Source organism: Mytilus galloprovincialis, chromosome 14 (genome assembly GCF_965363235.1).
Source record: "Mytilus galloprovincialis chromosome 14, xbMytGall1.hap1.1, whole genome shotgun sequence".
Taxonomy (NCBI): domain Eukaryota; kingdom Metazoa; phylum Mollusca; class Bivalvia; order Mytilida; family Mytilidae; genus Mytilus; species Mytilus galloprovincialis.
The window spans coordinates 67,310,164-67,334,084 of record NC_134851.1 but is presented as its reverse complement, the minus strand read 5'-3'; the positions used below and the strand labels follow the sequence as shown (position 1 = coordinate 67,334,084).

The 23,921-nt window shown below is 32.7% G+C and overlaps 1 protein-coding gene across 1 annotated transcript in view; it reads left to right on the top strand.

Annotated features, from left to right (window-relative positions):
- LOC143058156 (collagen alpha-3(VI) chain-like) overlaps positions 1-23,921 on the top strand; it is a 68,611-nt gene that overhangs the window by 24,224 nt on the left and 20,466 nt on the right. The window contains exons 5-10 of the mRNA XM_076231619.1: positions 12,543-13,118; positions 13,554-13,589; positions 14,465-14,761; positions 15,724-16,299; positions 16,730-16,765; positions 17,641-17,937. Coding sequence (XP_076087734.1) covers positions 12,543-13,118; positions 13,554-13,589; positions 14,465-14,761; positions 15,724-16,299; positions 16,730-16,765; positions 17,641-17,937 — 1,818 coding nt within the window. The remainder of the gene's footprint in view (positions 1-12,542; positions 13,119-13,553; positions 13,590-14,464; positions 14,762-15,723; positions 16,300-16,729; positions 16,766-17,640; positions 17,938-23,921) is intronic.

Below are 23,921 nucleotides of genomic sequence, written 5' to 3'. Positions count from 1 at the left end.
ATTGGCATCTGGCCAGACAGAATATATATTGCTGTATCAGCGGTTCGTTCTGGCAAGTTTTGCAGAATTTTAAGTTGTGATTTGTAAAAAAAGTTCAATTCATCCAATTCCTTTCTGCTAAGTGTTACACAGTCTAGTCCAAAAATTAATCGTGGGCGAACATATGTATTCCATAATTTGATGACTATATTTGGGTTGACTCCATTATATCCATGCATACCTGCACCCATTAGCGAATAGTAGATTCGTCTAGCTAATTTAATTCTTTCTGATACAAAACATTTTTCTACTGAATTTCGATTAATTCCAACATGAGTATATGAAACAACATGTTCTATAGGTTTTTCGTGTACATAAAATTCATCCACACATTTTTCATTTCTTCTACTATTGAAAGTCATAATTTTACTTTTAGCTTCACTTATGCCCGAGTCACACTGTCCCGATTTTTACGCCGATGGCAACACGATTATGGAAATTTTCAAAATCGGGACTGATCGTATCCAGATCGGGCTATTCGTAGTGCAATCTTTAACCATCGTAGAACCATCGGCCACTTTTTCTTGCCTTTGGGGACAACTTCGGGAAGGGTTCTAAATTTTTTAACATGTTAAAAAATCCCCGAAGGTGCGTCCGATGTTGAGGGTTCGTATTGAGTTCGTATCACCATCATCACCATCGTAATGTCACCGGGAATGCATCTTTGAACATCGTATTGCATTCGTGTTTCTATCGTTTCCATCGGGCAGTTTTTACATTACGATGTCTACACGAATGAATCACGAAGCTACCCGAAGGTCTTACGATGGCAACACGACGTCGTGAAGACCTCGTAATCCCGTCGTGTTGCCATCGAATAAAAGTACGAAGGCAACAAGATGGAACTACGACGGCAATAAATCCAGCTAAATGTAAGTTATTTTCGCACTAAAATACATTTAAAGTGCCATGCGCGATATGCACTGGTCAGTCTAATACGACAGGTAAGAAAGACGTTCACAAAACATGGAGTTCATATCAAGTAAATAATGAAAATCATAAACGCGCCTCGTACACCAACACTGTAGGTACACGTATATAGGGAAACCAACTTTTTCTTCATTATTCTGATTTTTTATGTATCGTCTGAGTTGTTGTCACACGAATGTTTACTCCATAACCATTTTGTTTTCTATATGTCATATTTTGCCGCATTTTTTGCTTTCCCCACATCCTTCCTTTTGTCTATATTATTATAATATTCTCCTGGAAAGAGCTCTTTTTGAAAAAAAGGGACCAACGAACCCATTACCTTACCTTTAAGATAGATCAGTAAACATGGGCATAATTATGGGTGATTATTCAGACTAGTGCACACATTTTACAGTTCAAACAAGGCAATGCAGAGCGTCATATAATTTAAATGCATCGTATTAAAGCTGTACACGACGTCTTTTAGACATCGTATGGCCATCGCGCCATCATCGTAATCCATCGTGTAGCCTTCGTGTTCCATCGTGTAGGCTTCGGCTGAGATATGAAGCTTAAATATCCGTCTTCGGTTAACCTTCGTATGTCCATCTTTTGCTATCGTATATAATTTCGGCACCATCGTATAGACTTCGTTATTCATCGTACATGCTTCAGTCACTTTTTGGTATTTTAACGAGATCGGGACCAACTTCGTACGAACTTACAATGTTCGCATTCGGGTGTCCATCGTATATAAAAATCGAGACAGTGTGACGCGGGCATAATAAAATATCTATCTTTATTTGCAAAAGTTTCTTGTAAATTTAACATTGTCTGTAACGAAATAGCATCTTCCGCTAATAATACAATATAATCTGCGCATGCTGTGAGGCAATATGTATCGTTCCAATACGGGAGCCCAAATGCTTGTTTTGATACCAATCTAATAATGAATTAATATAAAGTTTATACAGAGTAGGAGACAAAATACCACCTTGTCTAACTCCCTGTTGCTCATCAAAATCTCTTGAAAAATGTCTATCCCACTTAACCTTTGATTTCATTTGCTGATACCATTTATATACTACAAACCAATCCTCATCCTTAACTCCAGACTGAAAAAGGTTTTAACATCAAAGAATCATGCCACACAACATCAAATGCTTTAGAGGCATCAGTAAAGGCTACAAATACTTTCTTTTTACGATCCTTTGCGTCAGGTAGCCCATCAGTAAGAAATAAAGCTACATTTGTCTGAGATACCCGTTTAGTAAAACCAAGTTGCAATTTATTTTGAAGTCCATCTAAATCTGGTGAAATTTTAGACATATGTATAGTCTCAAAAACTTTTCCCATTATACTACATGCTGTAATTCGCCTATAAGAATTTGGATCCTGCAAGGGTGGACCATGACTCTTGTGTATTGGTGTAATAATTTCAGACTGAAAAATTTCAGGTACATCTCTTTCTTGTAAAACACGATCAAAAAGAGCTTTTAATATTATAGGTACTATTTGTCCACCACATTTCAAATGTTCACTCATTCGATTTAATTCGTCAGGTGACCTTCCATTTTTCATTTTGCTTATAGCTGCTGTAACTTCATCTAAAGTTGCATATTACATTCCCTTACTCCCTGAATTTTGTAGTGCTAAAATATTTTGTATATTACGCTTCAGAATTTGATGCTGATGATCACAAAATGATGAACTTGTAGATAAAGTACTTAATTTTTCGAAATACGAGGCCCAGCCATCCCTTATTTCTTCTGAGGACTCAAGATTTATGCCATCAATAACTAATTTAGTCAGTTTCTTAACTTTCCCAGTTCTTTGTATATTAATGAGTTTGTAAAAGAGCTTCTGATTTGAAGTATATGAGTCCATTATTTCATAATACAGTTTATATCTATTATTGACATCAAGCTGCCTCTGAGCTTGTCGGAGTTTCTTTTTAGCCAATTTACAGTTCACCCATAGAATGTTAGTTTCACATTTATTTCCCCTATCTTGTTTGAAAATATTATATGCATGTTTACTGTCATAGGCCGCGGCCTTAATTTTCGACCCCTACGTTTTTTAACCTCCTCTGATGCTTCCTCTGCACTTGTTTAAAAAATATCAGCCACATTTTGAAATTGTTCATCTAAAGTTCCAGATGCAATATCAAAGGAATTAAATTTTTCATCAAGTAACCTTTGGTACTTCAGCGTATCACAGTTCTCCCAGTTAATTCTATTCATCGTAGCAGTATTGACTACATCAGTTTTTTCCGAAGCATGTAAATTATATATAAAATTGGCAGTCACTGGCACATGAGATGACCAATTTAACGGTTACATACAATATATATCTGTCTTAATAAAAAAGTTACTATCATTAAAAGCTAAAATATAGTCTATTTGTGACGAAGCTTTGTCATTATGGTTAAAAAAGGTATGACTAGAAGGATAATTCCTTGGTACACATAAATTTATTTCCTGTATTGATGTTAAAAACACTTTGTCTCTTGTAGTTTTCTGTTTACGAATCAATGAGGCATTTAAATCACCTAGCACTATTATGGTGTGGTCTGCAAATTTAATAGTTAATTCACTTATCTCATCAAAACATTGCTCATATATTCGGTCATATTCCTTACTACCAGTACAGGGCATATATACGGCCACAATACAAATTGGTTTCGGCTAAGTGTCTAAAGTTATAACACAAATACGTTCATTACCATCATTATGAATTTTCACAAATTGGTCTCAGTGTGCTCTCCATAAAATACCACAACCACCCAATCCCCGTATGCGCTGTCTATTACTAATAGGATCATATTCGTCAGTACATTTTATAGTAGTACAAAAATCGCATTCAGCAGCAAAAGTTTCTAATTTTAATTTTTCGAAAGACCATAACCAATGTTCCTGTATAGCTAGAATATCTACATTCCCGAGTAGCTCTGATAGGTATACGGCATTTGTTGTGAAGTTGTCAACATTAAAGGATGAAATAACGGTTGCCTTACCATTGATGTTGGTATTTGCTGTCTCACATAGTGATTGTTCAGATTATGACTGTGAGGATAGACTGGTAACCTTGCATATACTTGACTCGGTAATGTTTGTTGCATTGGCCATTGAGGTTGAAGACTGTTCACAACATGATGTTGTTGTGTTTTGAGGGTTTCTCCTGTACCTTGGAGGCCTTTTTTTTCTTCACAGTTTTTTCTAAAAAAGATGTATCTAATTTTGCGGTATTGTCCTGCTCAGAAATGTTACATGATGTATCTATCAAGTTAGTATCTACCGAGACCCCACTAGTGACTGGATTTTGTGAAACAGTGTCCTGAGTACTCGAACTATACTCTGTCGCCTGTACGTTATATACTGGCGTATCGGACCCTTCTTGAGACAGTGCATAAAATTGACAATTTAAATGGGGAATGTGCCAAAGAGACAACAACCCGACCATAGAAAAAAACAACAAGATGACAATTATTAGAGCCATAATTGTTATTATTTATAACTATACTTTTATCACTATTTAGAAATTGTCCTAATTTGCTTTCTAACAGATTAAACCTGTGTCCAAGAATTTTGAGCGCACTATTAGCGTTATTGTTAGTAATAATTTGAGAATTACAATCACTGTTAACATCCTGCACACTTTTAGCACGTTCACTTAATATAAGAGACTATTCTAATTCTTCAATTTTCTTTTCCAAAGTATATATATACGATTGTGATGCAGCTAATTTCTTACTGGTATCATTTAATGTTCGCTGATTCTTTATTAGCTAGTTCACGCTCTTTAGCTTTTAATTGTTTTTCCTTATCAGGTAAATTGTCCAAAATTTTGGTATCACTAAAGCAAATGTCAGTATCAATAGCTACATCTATACATTTTCTATTAATATTTATACGTCGTGGTCAGTTGCCAATGGACTTTGGAGTACTCACACTTTTACTCCTACTGTTCTTTTTACCCCAAAGCTCCCTTGCATTTAAAACTTTCACTATGGACGGACAACTAATGTCATCAGTGCTATTAACGGACGGATTACACTCCTGAATTTCAGATCTATCAATATTGTCTATAGTTAATAAATCCCTACAGCTTGTACAAGTGTAATAAGTATTTCCAGATTCAATGCCCTTTCTATCTGAGAGTCATATGTTTTTACAAGCATAATGAGACATTGCACCTATCACGCAATACTGCGTTAGCTGCACAATGTTTATCGCAAACCAGACAAATTTCAGTTTCATTTATACTTAAGTTCATATCTATAGACCGCCCTCTTCCTGGAAGACTAATTGTGTCACAACTACTATTTGATGCTGCATCAGTGTTACTCGCAATGTTAGTAGAGTCAGTTACACTTTTTAAATCTTGTGCAATTTTGTCAGTTTCAGTTCACAAATTGTGTCTCTCATTATCTTGTTCATATTATTAAAATCCCCAATCTTGTCAAGCTCACTAATAATAAAGTGCAAGTGATCGGAATAAAAAGTTTGTAAATGTCCACCATTCACATTAACAACTGAAGTCGTCAAATATAAATTTATCCTGTATAATTTAATACCACCCTAGAATGCCACCAGAGATTCCTCTGCCCTTGTAATACCATCTTTTGATAACCTGTTTTCAAATTCGAATTAAACGTCTTTTGAAATGGCACTGAAATATAAAGTGTTTGAGTTACTGCTCTAAATGCCTCAAATGCTGCGGTTGAAAAAGTCAACACAAGGTTTCCGTTTTTCAGGACTACCTGAAGATGTTCACGGTCCGTAGCTTCTAACATCTGATTCAATGCTTTCGTCTTATTTATATTATAATTTACTGTTCTTTGTACAGTTGGGCGGCTTGGTGTGAACGGCTTTCTAGCGTGTCGTGTACGTGTCGAGCGGATCATCGTGACGGATGGCAAGTCAAAAAGTTAAAATATCTTATAAAATATATAGACAAGTGCCGGTAGTACGTGGACTTAATACAAGTTATTTATTAAAATTTAGTTTCGTCACCCAGACTACAGTTACATTAATTGCAGTAAAAATGAATAAAATGGATACAACAGCGTTTAATTAGACTTTATCTTAGGCACAATGAATGTAAAGGATAAAATAAAATAACGAAATGGGTTATATTAAAACCAAAAAATATGTACAAAATGAAAGGGTTAAAAAATACACAACACTTTCAATTAAAATGTACTGTAAAATGTAAAAGTAATGGTGCACATGGTGCAGTGCATATATACATAAAGTTCTACTATTTGCAGTCAGGAAAGCTATCAGGGTCTGGCTCACAAGTAATATTTACAGTGTCTTGGATGATAAAATCAACATGGCCGACCACTGACCAGAACGAGACGGAATGATATCTAAGAGATTTTTTGCAAAAACTTCGATTGGTGGTGGGTTGAAAATATACAAAACTTGTTAATAGAAGGACAAAACACCGTTTAGACACAAATATAAGTGTTATTTTGTGTTACAGCTCGACAATATCAAGGAAATCTTCAACAAAATCGGAGCTTCAAAATTTTCCGCCTTCCATTCCTGCACATGCGTAGACCTCTTTTTGAACATCAAAATTAATTTAATTCTCCTTAAATATTATTATTGCACCTGTACAGGAAGTTTTATCTAGCACTTATTGTATAGTTTTATTGTTGATATTCACCCCATATGTACCAAGTGTTAGATTAGTTTTATTGATATTAAAGAAATTTCTTAGTATTCCTAAACGGAAGATTTTTTACACACAGAAGTATAAGTATACTTAACAACAAAATTATTTTCATTTACCTGTGTATTATATGACGCAGGTTTTTTTCAAAAGTGATGATTTTCTAAAATTTGTTTAATATTTCACAGTGATATCATACTTTCACTTTGTTTAAACCTGTTTATCTACTTTTGACCTTAATTATGTATCCCTTATAATTTTTATTAACTATGTATTTGCATCACAGATCAAATTTATTCGTTCATTGTGTGTTAATTTGGTTTTGATTGAATTAAGCCTTCCAATTGATATTTTATAGTATGTTTTTCTATGTTGTGATGTTATACTATTGTTTCAGAAAAGGGAGAAGGTTTGGTACCCTTAAAACGTTTAATCCCGCTGCAAATGTTTGCACCTGTCTTAAGTTAGGAATCTGATGTACAGTAGTTTTCGTCTGTTTGTGTAGCTCATACGTGTTTCTCGTTTTTCATTTTTATATAGATTAGACCGTTTAAATGGTTTTACACTTGTATGTTTTGGGGCCTTTTATAGCTTGCTGTTCGGTGTGAGCCAAGGCTCCGTGTTGAAGGCCGTACCTTGACCTATATTGGTTTACTTTTATAAATTGTAACTTGGATGGAGAGTTGTCTCATTGGCACTCGATCATACCACATCTTATTATATCTATATAAACCAAAATATGATTCGAGTTTAAACGGAACTAACGTTCACAAAAAAAAAAAAAACTAAAATTGTGGATTACATAATTTTTTTATACAGATAAAAAGGCTTCCATTATCTAAATCAATTTGAATGGTTATTATCACTTTTTCACTATAAAACCTGAACAAGAGAAAAAAGAAAAGCAATAGATGGTGGCCTAATATTATAAATTACAGAATTAAAAACCCCAAACTCATGGTTAAACGCTTAGGTATTTATACAGGTACCTCCCATTTTCTTTAGATAACCCCTCTTTGAAATAATTACTCGTTTCCTTTCTTAACACAGTCATCAATGCATATCAAATACTGAGTTACAAAATAAAAATAGTCCACTACAGAATAAGATAAATAGGACTTCCCGTAATGAATTTGAATCAATATTTACTATTTCTTACTTTAAAACCCGAACAAGGGAATACGGAATTTATGTTCATGTATTCAAATAAAAGGATGTAGGAACGGTTATATATTTCTTGAAAAATATATATACTCAATCAAACTCAGTTTGTTTTATTCTTTTTGCAGTAAACGTCATAATGTGCCTACCCTTCCCCAGGGGAAATATTACATATATTCAGTAGAATTTGTTATAGAGATCAACCTTTCTGACACGAGGACACACAACATTTAACAATTATTTTTTTTTACTATATCTGTTTTCCATGATTGTCCGTCCGTATCGCAATATAAATAGTATTTGAATTCAATATGTAGAAATAGGGGTCTGGATAGAGTTAACAAATATAAAACAAAATGTGCTAAAACAAAAAATAATGTGTAGATAACAAAGAGAGAATTTTAGGGTGTTAAAATAAAGAAAATGGAGAATACTGGGACAAAAACCTATAGAAGATGGCCTAAAATTATAAATTAAAAATGAAGACCACAAATTCACTCAGAAATTGTAAATTGCTGAGGTATCTGTGCTACCCATTTCTACATATAACTCCCTTTTAAATGATTACCGGTTTCGTTTCTTATAAACACTGTCATCAATCTGTATCAAATACTTTTTTTGTTAAAGTATTGACTTTCAATTGTAATAAGATATCAATAAGACAGAACATAATAGTTCTGGGGCCTGTTTATCGAAACTGTCATATGATCTGTCCTTAGATCTATCTTAGGAATAAATTCGGATATTGTTAGGACCGCCTTACGACAAGTCTCAGTATGCACATCGAAGCTATCTTAGGACTATCCTAGCTAGGATGTCCTTACCACTGTCCTCAGTGTTAGCGTAAAGAAAAATGGGATTCTTAATTTCACAAGTAGTAAATAATTATAAGATTAAAAATTAAAAATCTTATTAATATTATTATAAAGATAATAAATAATATTTATAAAATTATCTAATAATTGTACATTCAAACTTTATGAAACAAAATCAAAAACACAAAAAATGTAACAACGTTTTATATAATAATTGAATAAATTATTTGTAAAAAGTGAAAACCAATAAAAGATAATCGGTAACAAGCATAGAACCCAATTTCCGTGATACCAGGGTGTCATCTTGGCATAATGAGGGGGGCTCAAAGATGGATTGGGTAAATTTTTTTTACATTTCTTTAACTTTCTACTGTATGTAGAGTAGATGGAATTATGATTACTTCTATGAATATTAAGAGACACATGTCTGCTTCAACATGGAACTTTTTTTATTTCAGTAGGGGGTTTTCTTAGCATAATTTTAGGGGGGGGGGTCAATTTTCATGGAACATTCTAGAACATCAATGTTAAATTTATTCTAGAGACATTAAATTTGTTTAGATGGTAAACAATTATGGAGAAAACAATTTGCAGCAGAAGATAGACTTTGGAATTTTCAAAATGGCCACTGTTACCATGGAAACAGCAAAAATATGAAAAACTTCAAATTTAATGAAACTTATAACAAATGTTGCCTAGCTTATGTAGACTTGACTTTTGAGTTTGGAATTTCCAAAATGGCCGCCGTTGCCATGGAAACTTCAAAAATGTGAAAATTTTCAAAATCCTTCACAATTTATGAAACTTATAACAAATGTTGCCTACCATATGTAGACATTACTTTTGACTTCAAAATTTCCAAAATGGCCGCCGTAACCACGGAAACGGCAAAAATGTGAAAAATATCAAAATCCTTTAAATTTAATGAAACTTTACACACATGTTATATGGCATCATGGATACCGTAGAACAATTATTTGGGGTCCGCTTTGGCGACTTTTGTGTTAGCATCCTAACACAGGATTACTAGTTTACATTGTTTTAATGCTTATCTCGTTCATCTTTTATATAATTACAGAGTACATAAATTAATTCATAACGGATCACTGGCGCTTGGGGAATAGACCCCCTATTTCTAAATCTTTTATGTTTGTGTTTTAAATTTTTTCAAAGTAGATATTCTTTAATAGTTTAACCTTTGTTCATTTATTTAATGTGATTTATTTCGACGTGGAAAATATGAATAAAGAGGAGCATCGTATATATACTACTGTTTTTGTAAAATCTTTTGGATAAGAACAAGAATACATTAAATAAGTGAAAATAGGTTAAAATAAAGAATATGTATTAATAAAACTTTAAATACACACAAAACAACCCTGGTGATCTTTACCCAAGCTCCTGTGTTACGGACCAGATAATCTACACTTGCGTATAAAATCAATATCGCCCAAATAGTTCACTGAATTATTATAGTCCATAAGCGGTCTATAGCTACACAAATGTTCAATAATGCTCCCTAAATTAACATACGTCGTATTTGTTTACGAAGTAACCATAATAAAATATATCCTAAAGTTAGGATCATCCTAATTATAAAAAAAGAAGATGTGGTATGATTGCAAATAAGACAACTCTTCACAAGAGACCAAATGACACAGAAATTAACAGTTATAGGTCACCGTACGACCTTCAACAATGAGCAAGACCATCTTAAGACCATAAGACCATCTTAAAACACCTAAATAGATGTCCTAAAGTTAGGACGATTTCCAGGATTTTTCTTTAGTTACGACATGTTTGATAAACCCACGTAGGTCAAGGACACGTCATACGATGATCTTTGGACATCTCATACTCCTACGAGCGTTTAGATAAACAGGCCCTTGGTTTTTAATCAAGCCATTAATAATGATAAAAACTGTAATCTCTATGGAGACTTTTAAAAGATCTTAACTCTACAACGGGTCATGATATTGATATGATAACATACGAAGATAAGAATCTTACGGATAAATTTGACATTGTAAACTACTTAAATGATCACTTTAGTGGGAGAAAAACTTATTCCACATCCCCATTCTAATTTTGAATCAGAGAAAATAAACAATTATATTAAATCCAAAATTAATGATAACACATTGTTTTCACTATACACTGTCACAAATGCTGATTTCTCTCAAGTCTAGATATTAATAAATCAACCGGGACCGATGGAGTTGGCCCAAGAATATTAAAAGTATCAAAATCAACATTAGTAGATTCTCTCACTCATGTTATAAACCTTAGTTTATGTACAGGTATATTTCCTGATATTTTAAAGTATGCAAAAGTAACTCCAATGTTCAAAGCCGGTAAAAAGGATGATCCTAACAATTATCGTCCTATTTCGATTTTACCTACAGTGTCCAAGATTTTTGAGAGGACTGTGTTTAAACAATTGTTTTCATTTTTAACTAAATACAAACTATTAGTACAACAACAATCTGGATTTAGAGAAAAACATTCTTGCCATACAGCACTTATCAAAATAATTGACAAATGGTTAGAAGAATTTGACAAAGGCAATTTTACTGCTGTTTTATTTCTAGATTTAAAAAAAGCATTTGACACTGTTAATCATAACATCTTATTATCGAAACTTAATTTATACAAATGTGATGATCACTCAGTTAAGTGGTTTTCATCCTATCTCTCAAATAGATTGCAAAAGGTTAAACAGGAACAACTGAATCAGGATACAATAATGTAACATTTGGGGTCCCACAAGGTTCCATACTAGGACCTTTATTATTCTTAATCTATATAAATGATCTCCCGTTTAAATTAGAACACACAGAGTCTGAATTATATGCAGATGACACAACTTTGCATATATGTCCAAATATATTTCAAACTTAAACTCGTATTTAAATAAAGACTTAAACGTAATTGAATAGTGTGCTAAAACAATATGATCAAAGTGATCAAAATAGTTAGAAAGCCAAACAAGTACAAAGTTGAAGAGCATTGAGGACCCAAAATTCCAAAAAGTTGTGCCAATTACGGCTAAAGTAAAATATATAGAAAACAATACTAATGGAGCCATCCTTCAGCTTTAAAATTTCTTCAGTTATTATCATCACAAAATGTAAAAGAGCTTAATAATTTAAGGATTTAATTTTTTCTGCTGAAAAACTTCGTCATTCATAAATGTTGTGTATTATGCTCCGATAAAGTTTTTTACAATTATATATCGATATAATTCGCTATCTATTACTGCTTATACACGTATGTGTGTATTGAAATTTGGTGTATATTTTGCTATATGCCTTATAAGCTGTATTGCTTTTGGAAATGAAAATATTATTTATATTAAAGTTATATAGGATTTTTTAATAGTTAATGATGACACATTAATTAAATGCAGACGATTGTATGACGCTACCATATGTAAGGCCCCTTCGTTTTGAAAAATCGAAACGTGTTGTTAGTCTACATGTACCAATTGATATTTTGCAGAATTTTCTGAGACATAAATCAATATAGGTACTTAGTGTAATTATTTTAAAATAGGCGACCAATATTTGATGCTGCCAATTTTATCTGAGGAGGATTTATTTCAGTCCTTGAATACCATTTTTTTATATCAAAGAGAAAGAAAAAAAAGTCCAGACAAAACAAAAATGAACAATGTAAAGACATAATTTAGAGAATTGTATATCGATATTAAATATGGAGTAAAAATTTACTTTTTGTGGAACAAAAAACTTTAAGAAAAGCATTTTTTTTAACAATGATTTTTTTGGACCTGAAAAATCAAGATGAGAATATTTGAACTATTCTGATTAATTGCCTTTATGAGTTCTTAATACTTTTCTTGAATTGCAATTTGCAACAGACAGATATCTTTCTGGCTCAAATTTAAAAAAGTAGATATTTTTTTTATTACAGTTGCCACGACAGTAAAATCAAGAGAAACGGGATATGATTTGGTCGTAATCCTTGATTCTTCTGTTTCTCAAGAATATTTTGATTGGATGACAACATTCACTAAAAATCTCCTTGACACAATTTGTTTTGATGATGGAGAATTTAAAATTGGTTTGTTGAGATACAGTACAGACTCTAATGTTCAGTTCAATCTCAATGACTATCAATCCAGCGGTAATGTAAGAAAAGCTGTAGACAATGTCAGTTACCAAGGGGGAATAACAAACACAGCACAAGCCATAGATACTGCTAGAATCCAGATGTTCAGACCTGATCAGGGTGATCGTGACTATGCCAGAAACTTTATATTGTTGGTAACGGGTCAGGATAAGAGTTTGAGTACAAACAGTACTTGGCGAGCGGCAGAGAGAGCAGAGACAGACGGAATTCAGTTATATGTTATTGGTTTAAATATCAATGATAGCGTAGAACTTGATGAAACTTCATCTCATCCACTTACGACTTATCAGTATTTGATAAAGAGTAAGAGAGAACTTGAAATAGTTCCTCCCAAGATTTATGCAGATCTTCTTGGAAGTAAGTAACTCAAGTTACAAATAAAATCAATATAAATTAAAATAATTTCATTTTCCTTTGTGAGATTGAATTTTTCAGCAAGTTTAGAATATCCACCAAGCACACATGGATAAGCTGTTTTAATCTGATGAATCAGCATACGAAAAAAAATGTTATTAATCTTTGTAACGGCAATATTAACTATTTCTTTTTTTTTTAAGATTATGAAATTTCTAAAGTAGTTAGTATCTGCAATTGCATTCTTACCGGTGTTTAATTCTTTTTAACACTCAATTGGAATAAAGGAATTAATTTGAAGGTTATCCTTCTGAATATTTAAACTATTTGTGTTGTTTTAACCACATGCTTTACATAAAAGGGTCCCTAACTCTCAAGGTAAACTGCCACCTGCTGTACTTACAGGGTTGATCTTGAATTTGATTTGGTTTTTTTTAGTGTCAAAGAACCCTCCATCCATGAGACAAAGACCTAGTAAGTATTTCTATAGTTACAACTGCTATACACAAGAGTCCTTATGCGTGTAGTACCCAGATGTCCTTGAAAATTATACAATTATCAGGAATGTAAAATGAAGAGACAACTTTGATATTGCAAATAGGGTATTGTTCACCTTCCTTTTGCATCCATGACGTTGTCTTCTTAAAATAAACTCATTATAGATACCAGAATTGAAACGCTTAAACGCTAAACGCTTTTGCAAATAAAAGGATTATGCAATTTACCTGTTTTCAATTAATTGAATTTTACTGTCATGTTTCCAATTAGTTCATAGTGATGTTAATAATTTTGTTATATCCGTTTTCCAAGACTTATTGAATTGTCACTTGTCAAGGAACGAAAAAAAAAAGCATAATTTATCTATATTTGACATTTTAATGTGAAAGTTATCTAATTGAAGAACCTATCGAATCTTTGCTAAATTTGTTAATGTATTTATTACTGTACGGCTTATGCACAGTGGCAGTTATTTTATACATACTTCACAGAAAGAATTGTGCGCATCTGCAGGCTTTTATTTTTGTGATACCTGTTCCATATAAATTTTCTCAATAATTTTTTTGTGAATAAATAGTAAGAAGAACAAGTATAACTAGGATAGCCATATCATATAAACATGAATACTGTTAATCAGAAATTTTTGGGCGCATTTATCATTTGGATTGTTTTACAACAGACACAAATGGAATATAATAATCGCAATTGCAGAAAATGCCGCGTACAAATAATGCAAAAATAATTCAGAATTGTCGTTTCTTATAAAAGTCTTTCCTATTTCAATTTTTGGAATAATTAGAAAATTTCATAAAATTTCATAATTTACAGGAATTTTATTTGATTCATTTCAGCTATACCAACTGTCAGAGTATTGTCAACCAGATACCATGTTAAACATCGAGCATCTGTGACATTAGAATGTGTCGTGGACTCGTATCCCTCTCACACAGAAGTCACATGGTACAGGGTAACCAATGGAGGCAGAACTGAAGTGGAAAAGGGTACTGACTACTGTGGATCAACAGTTATTGTCCCATCTCTCACGATAAACAGGGCCGACCTTTATGACAATGGTAATTATGTATGTACCGCTGAAAATGTTGCTGGTGTTGGGTCAAGTGAAGCGACTAGAGTTATTGTCTCAGGGGGTAAGTGTTTTCGGACATATAGGATACACGAATGTATGCCAGGATTATCTAAACTATCATAAAATATTTTCATGAGCACTTCAAACCTACTCTTAATGTTAAAACAAACTTGGTCTGATAGTCAGGAGCTTGCCCTAGAGTTTTGAACTGAAAAATTTATATTTGTTATCTCTCCTTTATACCCAGATATGGGTGGAAAAGGCAAAGAGTGGTATGCTTTATAATAATATTTTAGTTTTTGTTGACCTTTCGTCATTCGGTTTATTGTGCATGAATCATGACCATTCTATCTACGGGTGTTACTTTAAAAACGCAGATGCAGTTAATAATTAAAGGTCTTCATTATTCAAACCAGTAAAAGCAGCCAGATGAAGCTTAAAATGAGGTGTTTAAGCATATGATCTGTTTTTGTTGGGACTTTTTGTCATGAATTGATAAACCATATTCTTTCTTTTGCGTAACAATTAAAAATTAAATTTCAAAATTGCTATTCTAATATAATCTATAAATTGTCAACCAGTATAATCACAGTATCTCTACTTTTAGCGCAGACGCGTTAATACACAAAATCGGCTGTTCCGCGCTTCGACCATCATATTTATACGACCAGATAAACTTTTGAAACTTTTTTAAAGTTAACCTAATTTTACGTAGGCCAAGCTCTAACTACAATACGGCTATCTCCAATCTGATGCATTATACACAAATCAATCCATTTCAGTTATTATTTCGAATTAAAAATGCCATTAAACAAAAATTTCGCAAAATGATGTAATCGTCTTTTGCAACTAAACACCGGGAGTTTTCAGTCTATTTGTAAAAAAAAAACCAAGATGAGAATATTTGAACTGTTCTGATTAATGGCTTTTACGAGTTCTTAATACTTTTCATGAATTGCAATTTGCAACAGACATATATCTTTCCGGCTCAGATTTAAAAAGTAGATATGTTTTTTATTACAGTTGCCACGACAGTAAACTCAATAGAAACGGGATATGATTTGGTCGTTATCCTTGATTCTTCTGTTTCTCAAGAATATTTCGATTGGATGACAACATTCACTAAAAATCTCCTTGACACAATTTGTTTTTATCATGAAGAATTTAAAATTGGTTTGTTGAGATACAGTACAGACTCTAATGTTCAGTTCAATCTCAATGACTATCAATCCAGCGGTAATTTAAGAAAAGCTGTAGACAATGTCAGTTACCAAGGGGGAATTACAAACACAGCACAAGCCATAGATACTGCTAGAATCCAGATGTTCAGACCTGACCAGGGTGATCGTGACTATGCTAGAAACTTTATACTGTTGGTAACGGGTCAGGATAAGAGTTTGAGTACAAACAGTACTTGGCGAGCGGCAGAGAGAGCAGAGACAGACGGAATTCAGTTATATGTTATTGGTTTAAATATCAATGATAGCGTAGAACTTGATGAAACTTCATCTCATCCACTTACGACTTACCAGTATTTGATAAAGAGTAAGAGAGAACTTGAAATAGTTCCTCCCAAGATTTATGCAGATCTTCTTAGAAGTAAGTAACTCAAATTACAAATAAAATTTAATATAAATTCAAATAATTTCATTTTCCTTTTTGAGATTGAATTTTTCAGCAAGAATATCCACTAAGCACACATGGATAAGCTGTTTTAATCTGATGAATCAGCATACGAAAAAAATGTTATTAATCTTTGTAACGGCAATATTATCTATTTCTTTTTTTTTGTTAAGATTATGAAATTTCTTAAGTAGTTAGTATCTGAAATCGCATTCTTACCTGTGTTTAATTCTTTTTAACACTCAAGTGGAATAAAGGAATTAATTTGAAGATTATCTTTCTGAATATTTAAAATTTGTGTGTTGTTTTAATCCAATGATTTACATAAAAGGGTCCTAAACTCTCAAGGTAAACTGCCACCTGCTGTACTTACAGGATTTATCTTGAATTTGATTTGGTTTTTTAGTGTCAAAGAACCCTCCATCCATGAGACAAAGACCTAGTAAGTATTTCTATAGTTACAACTGTTATACACAAGAGTCCTTATGCGTGTATTACCGAGATGTCCTTGAAAATTAAACAATTATCAGGAATGTAAAATAAAGAGACAACTTTGATATTGCAAATAGGGTATTGTTCACATTCTTTTTGCATCCATGACGTTTTCTGCTTAAAATAAACTCATCATTGATACCGGAATTGAAACGCTTAAACGCTAAACGCTTTTGCAAATAAAAGGATTATGCAATTTACCTGTTTTCAATTAACTGAATTTTACTGTCATGTTTCCAATTAGTTCATAGTGATGTTAATAATTTTGTTATATCCGTTTTCCAAGACTTATTGAATTTTCACTTCTCAATGAACGAAAACAAAAGTATAATTTATCTACACATTACATTTTAATGTGAAAGTTGTCTAAATGAAGAACCTATCGAATCTTTGTTAAATTTGTTAATGTATTTATTACGGCACGGCTTATGTACAGTGGCAGTTATTTTATTCATACTTCACAGAAAGTATTGTGCGCATCTGCAGGCTTTTATATTTGTGATACCTGTTCCATATTAATTTTCTCAATCATTTTTTTGTGAATAAATAGTAAGAAGAAAAAGTATAACTAGGATGGCCATATCGTATAATCATGAATACTGTAAATCAGAAATTTTAGGGCGCATTTTAATATTTGGATTGTTTAACAACAGACATAAACGGGATATAATGATTGCAATTGCAAACAATGCCGCATAAAAATAATGCGAAAACAATTTGGAATTGTCGTTTCTTATAAAAGTCTATCCCTTTTCAATTTTTGGGATAATTAGAAAATTTCTTAAAAGTTTTGAATTTACAGGAATTTTATTTCATTCATTTCAGCTATACCCACTGTCAAAGTATTGTCACCCAGATACCCTGTTAAATATGGAACAACTGTGACATTAGAATGTGTTGTTAACTCGAATCCCCCTCACACAGAAGTCACATGGTACAGAGTAATCAATGGAAGCAGAACTCAAGTGGAAAAGGTTACTGACTACTGTGGATCAACAGTTAATGTCCCATCTCTCACGATAAACAGGGCCGACCTTTATGACAATGGGAATTATGTTTGTACCGCTGCAAATGTTGCTGGTGTTGGGTCAAGTGATGAGACTAGAGTTATTGTCTCAGGGGGTAAGTATTTTAGGACATACAGGATACACGAATTTATGCCATGATTATCAAAACTATTATAAAATATTATCTTGAGCACTTCAAACCTACTCTTAATGTTAAAAACAAACTTGGTCTGATGGTCAGGTGCTTGCCTTAGATTATTGAACTAAAAATTTAAATTTGTTATTTCTGTTTTATATCCAGATTTGGGAAAAAAGCAAAGAGTGGTATGCTTAATAATAATATGTTAGTTTTTGTTGACCTTTCGTCATTCGGTTTATTGTGCATGAAGCTAGCTCATGAACATTCTATCTAAGGTTGTTACTTCAAAAACAGAGATGCAGTTCATAGTTAAAAGTCCACATTATTCAAACCAGTGAATGCAGCCATATGAAGCTTAAAATGAGGTGTTTAAGCATATGATCTGTGTTGCGTACCGTTTTGTTAAATTTTTTTACATTACATGAAGTAAAATTGGTTTTGTCAAGTTTTTGTTTGGACTTTTTGTCTTGAATCGATAAACCATATTACGCATTAATACACAAAATCGGCTGTTCCGCGCTTCGACCATCATATTCATACGACCAGATAAACTTTTAAATTTTTTTTCAAAGGTAACCCTAGTTTAACGTAGGCCAAGCTCCAACTACAATATGGCTATCTCCAATATCATGCTTAATACACAAATCAATCCATTTCAGTTATCATTTCGAATTAGAAATGTCATGAAAAACAAATTTCGCGAAATTATGTAATCGTCTTTGGCAACTAAACACCGGGAATTTTCAGGCTTTTTGTACGCCTCAGAATGTAATAAAATAAAATAAAAATAACAGTTTTATTTGAAAATTGTATGTTTTTAAAAATAAATTATTTAATAAAATCATATTATTTATAATATGAGGAAGGCGCTACCTTAAATGCCAGCTTTATACTAAGACAATGTCCTATGTTTTGATTAGTTGTTGGTTGTTTAACGTCCAGTGGCAAATATTTCATGCATGTTCAGAACAAATGTCCTAGGTTACATGTCTAAAATGAAATTATAAGTTCAGATAGAAAATGTTTAGGGAACGAACATTGAACTTGAAAAGGCATGAGGGGTTATGGTATTTTTCCTGAAAAAATATTCTGGTTCATAAATTGATGAATAAAAAATCTGTTCAAGCATAGGACAAAAAAAATGTTTTTAATCCAGATCTTCACCAAAAATGATTTTATCTTTCAGATATATATGCAAATTAAATTTAACTTTTATATATATCTTAAAACATAAAAACTTCCCAAACTTCCCAAACCGCACATGTAAGTCTGTACACAGTAGTTTTTTAGGTGATAATAAAGGCCGTATAATAATTAGGCCGTATTTGCCAATTTGTTATGATAAACATTAATACTAGTGTTAAATTTTGACCAAATAATTTTAGTTGAAGGGCTTCGTTAAAAAAATCTGACTCAAATAAAAAACAATTGTATTTCTGATCATCTTCAGTTTGTGAGTTGTACATGTTCTACATCAACTTCTTGTACTAATTCAGAGTCAGCTTTATGTCTTTTTTTGCAAATATTTTTTGTATAACATGCACATGATGTAGCTTACTTTTCAAGTTTTTATATGACAGCAAAATAAAATTGAGAATGGAAATCGGAAATATAAGCATGTAAAAAATTTGCTGAATGATGTCATAGTTGTTTTCAAGTAGACACATTGGTTTCAAGACGATAACTTGAGTATAAGTGAATGGATCTCTATGAAATTTTACTAGAAGATTCAATACACAAAAGGGGTTATAGTACATCATTATTGGGGGTGGTTTTTTTTCTTCAAAATTTTGAGTTTTTCTTCCAAAAATTACCTTATTTACATTAATTATACTCATCTAGTATATATAGATTCAACAAATACTGATTTGGCAGGAGATGCACTCAAAATAGGGTGTTTTAAATATTTTATCTGTAGTTTTTCTTATGATTTGTACTTCTTGATAATCATGATAATGTTGATGTGAGTATCATGATAAAGAAAATATATTTGGTAACTGTAAGTATATATTCACAATTGACATGCACCGGAGCAGGAAAAGGATCTTCTGTCCCTTTATTTCCAAAAATGCACATGATTTTTTTCTCACAGAAACACAAGTTATTTGGTAAATAAAACATGTGTCAATGTTTGAAACTTTCAGTAATAAAAATTTAGTATAGCTTGTTTGAATGTTTCACTGATTGTATGAAAATGTTAACAGCAATGTACAAAACACTTGATAAAATTGCATTATCTGCAGAATTGTTGATAACTTTCCTCACAATAAATTCACAAGGACATAGAACTAACACATTGCCCATGCTATTCTGATCTGAGTTTTATACATACATATACTGGCATGGCTGTGCTGTTTCAAGTTGTCTTCTTTTTCTGTTTCCTAAGAAGTATTTGTTTAACCTGTTCAGTCACTATAAAGTGTTACAATTCTTATTTAGACGCAACACATAAATAGTGACCAAAAAGGTACTGCTTTCACATGAGAGGAGCTAGAAAAAAAATTAAATGTACACATTTTCAATAGTTTGTAGGACTTACTATCATATGAAATTAAGGAGATATGTACATGTAGTTCGAGACTTCTGCTGAATAGAAATATGTGGGTCTACCTGATTCCTGTTTTCAAATTAGTCCATATTGAAGGATCCGAAAGTAAAATATGTTTGATTTCAACTGACATAAAAAAAATGGTGTTATTTATATGCTCAATATACATCTGTGGTCGTATCAGGCTGTGCATGGCAAAGCATTTTATTGTCTTTAGGTTTGTACTTTTTTTTTTTGGTCATGAAAATAAATTTTTAAGTCTGTTGTGAAGTTGCTAACATGAGAATACTCTAATTTTACCTAAATTGTTAGTTTTTTTTACCCAACTTTTTTATGTACCAGACAAAAGTTTATTCTGTGCTTATTTTGTAGACTTCCCTTGTATACAATAGAGTTACACCAATTTAATTTTGAGTCCATGTAGAGTCATTGAAAAATGAGTTTGAAATTACATCCAAACAATCCATGATCCTGTAATGAGACCAGTACCCAAATTCCATACATCATTACATGTATGGTTAATTTCAAATCCTTTAAACTGGGATATAAACAGAGATTTTGTTTTATTTCATGCTGTAACTATTATTTTTGGAAGAAAATGATATTCATGGTAACACATCTAATTTGCTCATTTTATTGAAACCCAATTGAACCTTTCCATAGATTCACCTGATAGTGACCTGTCCATTTAAACTTTTTGCAGTTCTATTGTCCCATTGAACAAATACAACAGGTATTGTTCTCTGTATAGTTTATAGTCACTCAGACCTTTAAATTTCTTCTAAGAGAAATCTATCACTCATTAATTAATCTACCAGAGTAAAAAGAAGATAATAAGATAATTGCAGATGCAGGTATTTTTTGTTGAAAAGGTGCAATTTGGTTACTGAGTACAATTTTGGTACTGTGATGTTATATCATAAGTGTGTATTGCTAAATAGGTTGAAATGTGAACCTGATAGTGATATAGTGATAAAGTACTTGGTAGAGTAAAAATGTTTTGATCAGGGATAAACTGATGCATAAAATATGCAGGTGACTGCTGCAGCTTGAATTTTAAAGGATGTAGCCCACATTCTTCCAAGTAACATGCCCTGTATATACCTATCATGGACACTGGTTTATTCTCATGGGTTATCATATTAATAACTCCATCTTCCCATAAAATCCAATTTTGGACAATATTGAAGCATACAATATATACAGTAGTCAGTTCTAAATGTACTACTCAGACTCAAGTCTCCTTTTATGATTAAACTTAGAGAGAGAAAACAAAACAGTTTCCATTTCCTGGGACTGTATAAGGTGTGACATAATCGATGAAAAGATGTCTTGAGAGTTTGCCATTTAGGAAGTACAGAATTAGAAGATTGTGAATTATTTGAATGTTTTAACTTTTGTTAAGTTTTGAATTAGTCTGTGGGCTACCATAGGATCCAGAGGGAGACCCTTTTCTTGGGAAAACAAATGATGATTATATAGGGAATAACTGAAGCATGACTGGAGCGCACCGTCACCCCCCCCCTCCCTTTTATGAAAAATGCTGGATTCGCCATTGACTACATGAATAACCGTGATCACATTCAACTGTATAATTATCACTGTTCCTTGGTGTGGGGAATAATGATATGTGGCAGATGAACATAAGGAGTCATGGTCAACCAGTGCACCGGAGTTTGCCCGGCATGGCCAATTTGTAAAAAAAAATGCGAAATGTATTGCTTGTAGAATTTTTTTCTTTGTTCCCATGGCTGGACGGAACTTTTACGCTAAATATGTTATCGTTAATTATGATTTTGTGACTTTTGAATGAAGTACCTGTGATTATTTAGGACATTTGCTTTGACCTCACTGATAATGGAATGTTGAAGCAGACGAAACATGGCGTCAGATGTTGTTGTCATAACTTCGGTAATTTCCGTGGTACAATAAAATTCAAATAAGCTACACAAGTAGCCAACATTTCTGAATTCTTGTTTTTGAAAACAAATAAAAATTCATGTCGTATTTAACATAGAAATTATTCCGATCTGTCCCGTTTTTTCAAGATCGCGTTAAAACGTTAAATTCGGCCGCCATTAAAAAAAATAATCGTACGAGATTTAGCGAGATTGACGAAACTTTTCAGATGGGTCGTCTAGAAAGAGTTATCGTTCTTTGTCCCAAAACGATGCTTCTACCATAAGTGCCAGCATAGCTGGCATATTATTATATGACTTGTAAACCGGAACCCCCAAAACTGTTTCGTGTGCTTTCACGGTTGGCACAGTTACCGTATTTGTCCTATTAGAATCGAATTCATGGCAGCCGTAGATTTCGCTCTGGACAAAATAATTGAATATAATAATCCCCAACCTTATGGTAAAATGAAATCAAATCTATGGCTGTCATGAATTAAGTGAAATATTTTTAATAAAATTTTATACAATCAAGAAAAATACCTACTAATAAACTAAAAAATAACTATCTGAATTAGAATAGACATCAATTATGACAGAAACCTAACATAAAAAATATCAAAAGTTATATACAGATACACACAGATATCCACATATAGTCTTCAACAGATAGGTATCTCAACGCACTAGACCTTCGGAAGTCTAAATAAAAGATTGAATGCCTTATATATCATGTACTGTGTTGCGATGCTTTATTAAAACTGACGAGGAATGGTATCACCTGGCCACCGAAATATTTATTTTAAGAGAGCCTAGGTGGTCGAGTGGTCTAGCGCGTCGGGTACAGTGCAAGGCGATTAAGTACCACGATATCTCAGTAACATGAAGATGTTATTGTTACAGATCAGCTAAATTTCTGCTAAAGTTCTGTGACTGTATCTTACATTAATTTGTAGGATCCTTTACTATAGATAATTTAGCTGATCTGTAACAATAACATCTTCATGCTTTATATATCATGTACTGCAGTACGCCGCTAGATTAAAACTGACGTGGAAAGGTAACACACGGCCAGCGAAAGCTCTTTTATTTGAGAGCCCAGGTGGTCGTGTGGTCTAGCGGGACGGCTGCAGTGCAGGCGATTTGGTGTCACGATATCACAGTAGCATGGGTTCGAATCCCGGCGAGGGAAGAACCAAAAATTTGCGAAAGCAAATTTACAGATCTAACATTGTTGGGTTGATGTTTAGACGAGTTGTATATACATTATGTACACAGCCATGTATCACCATCATTGATGGGGATCCGATGGATACATCTGTTGTAGGGTTGTCACTGACTCAGACAGACTTATAAATAAGTATTTTCTGTGACTGTATCTTACATTAATTTGTAGGATCCTTTACTATAGATAATTTAGCTGATCTGTAACAATAACATCTTCATGCCTTATATATCATGTACACTGCAGTACGCCGCTAGATTAAAACTGACGTGGAAAGGTAACACACGGC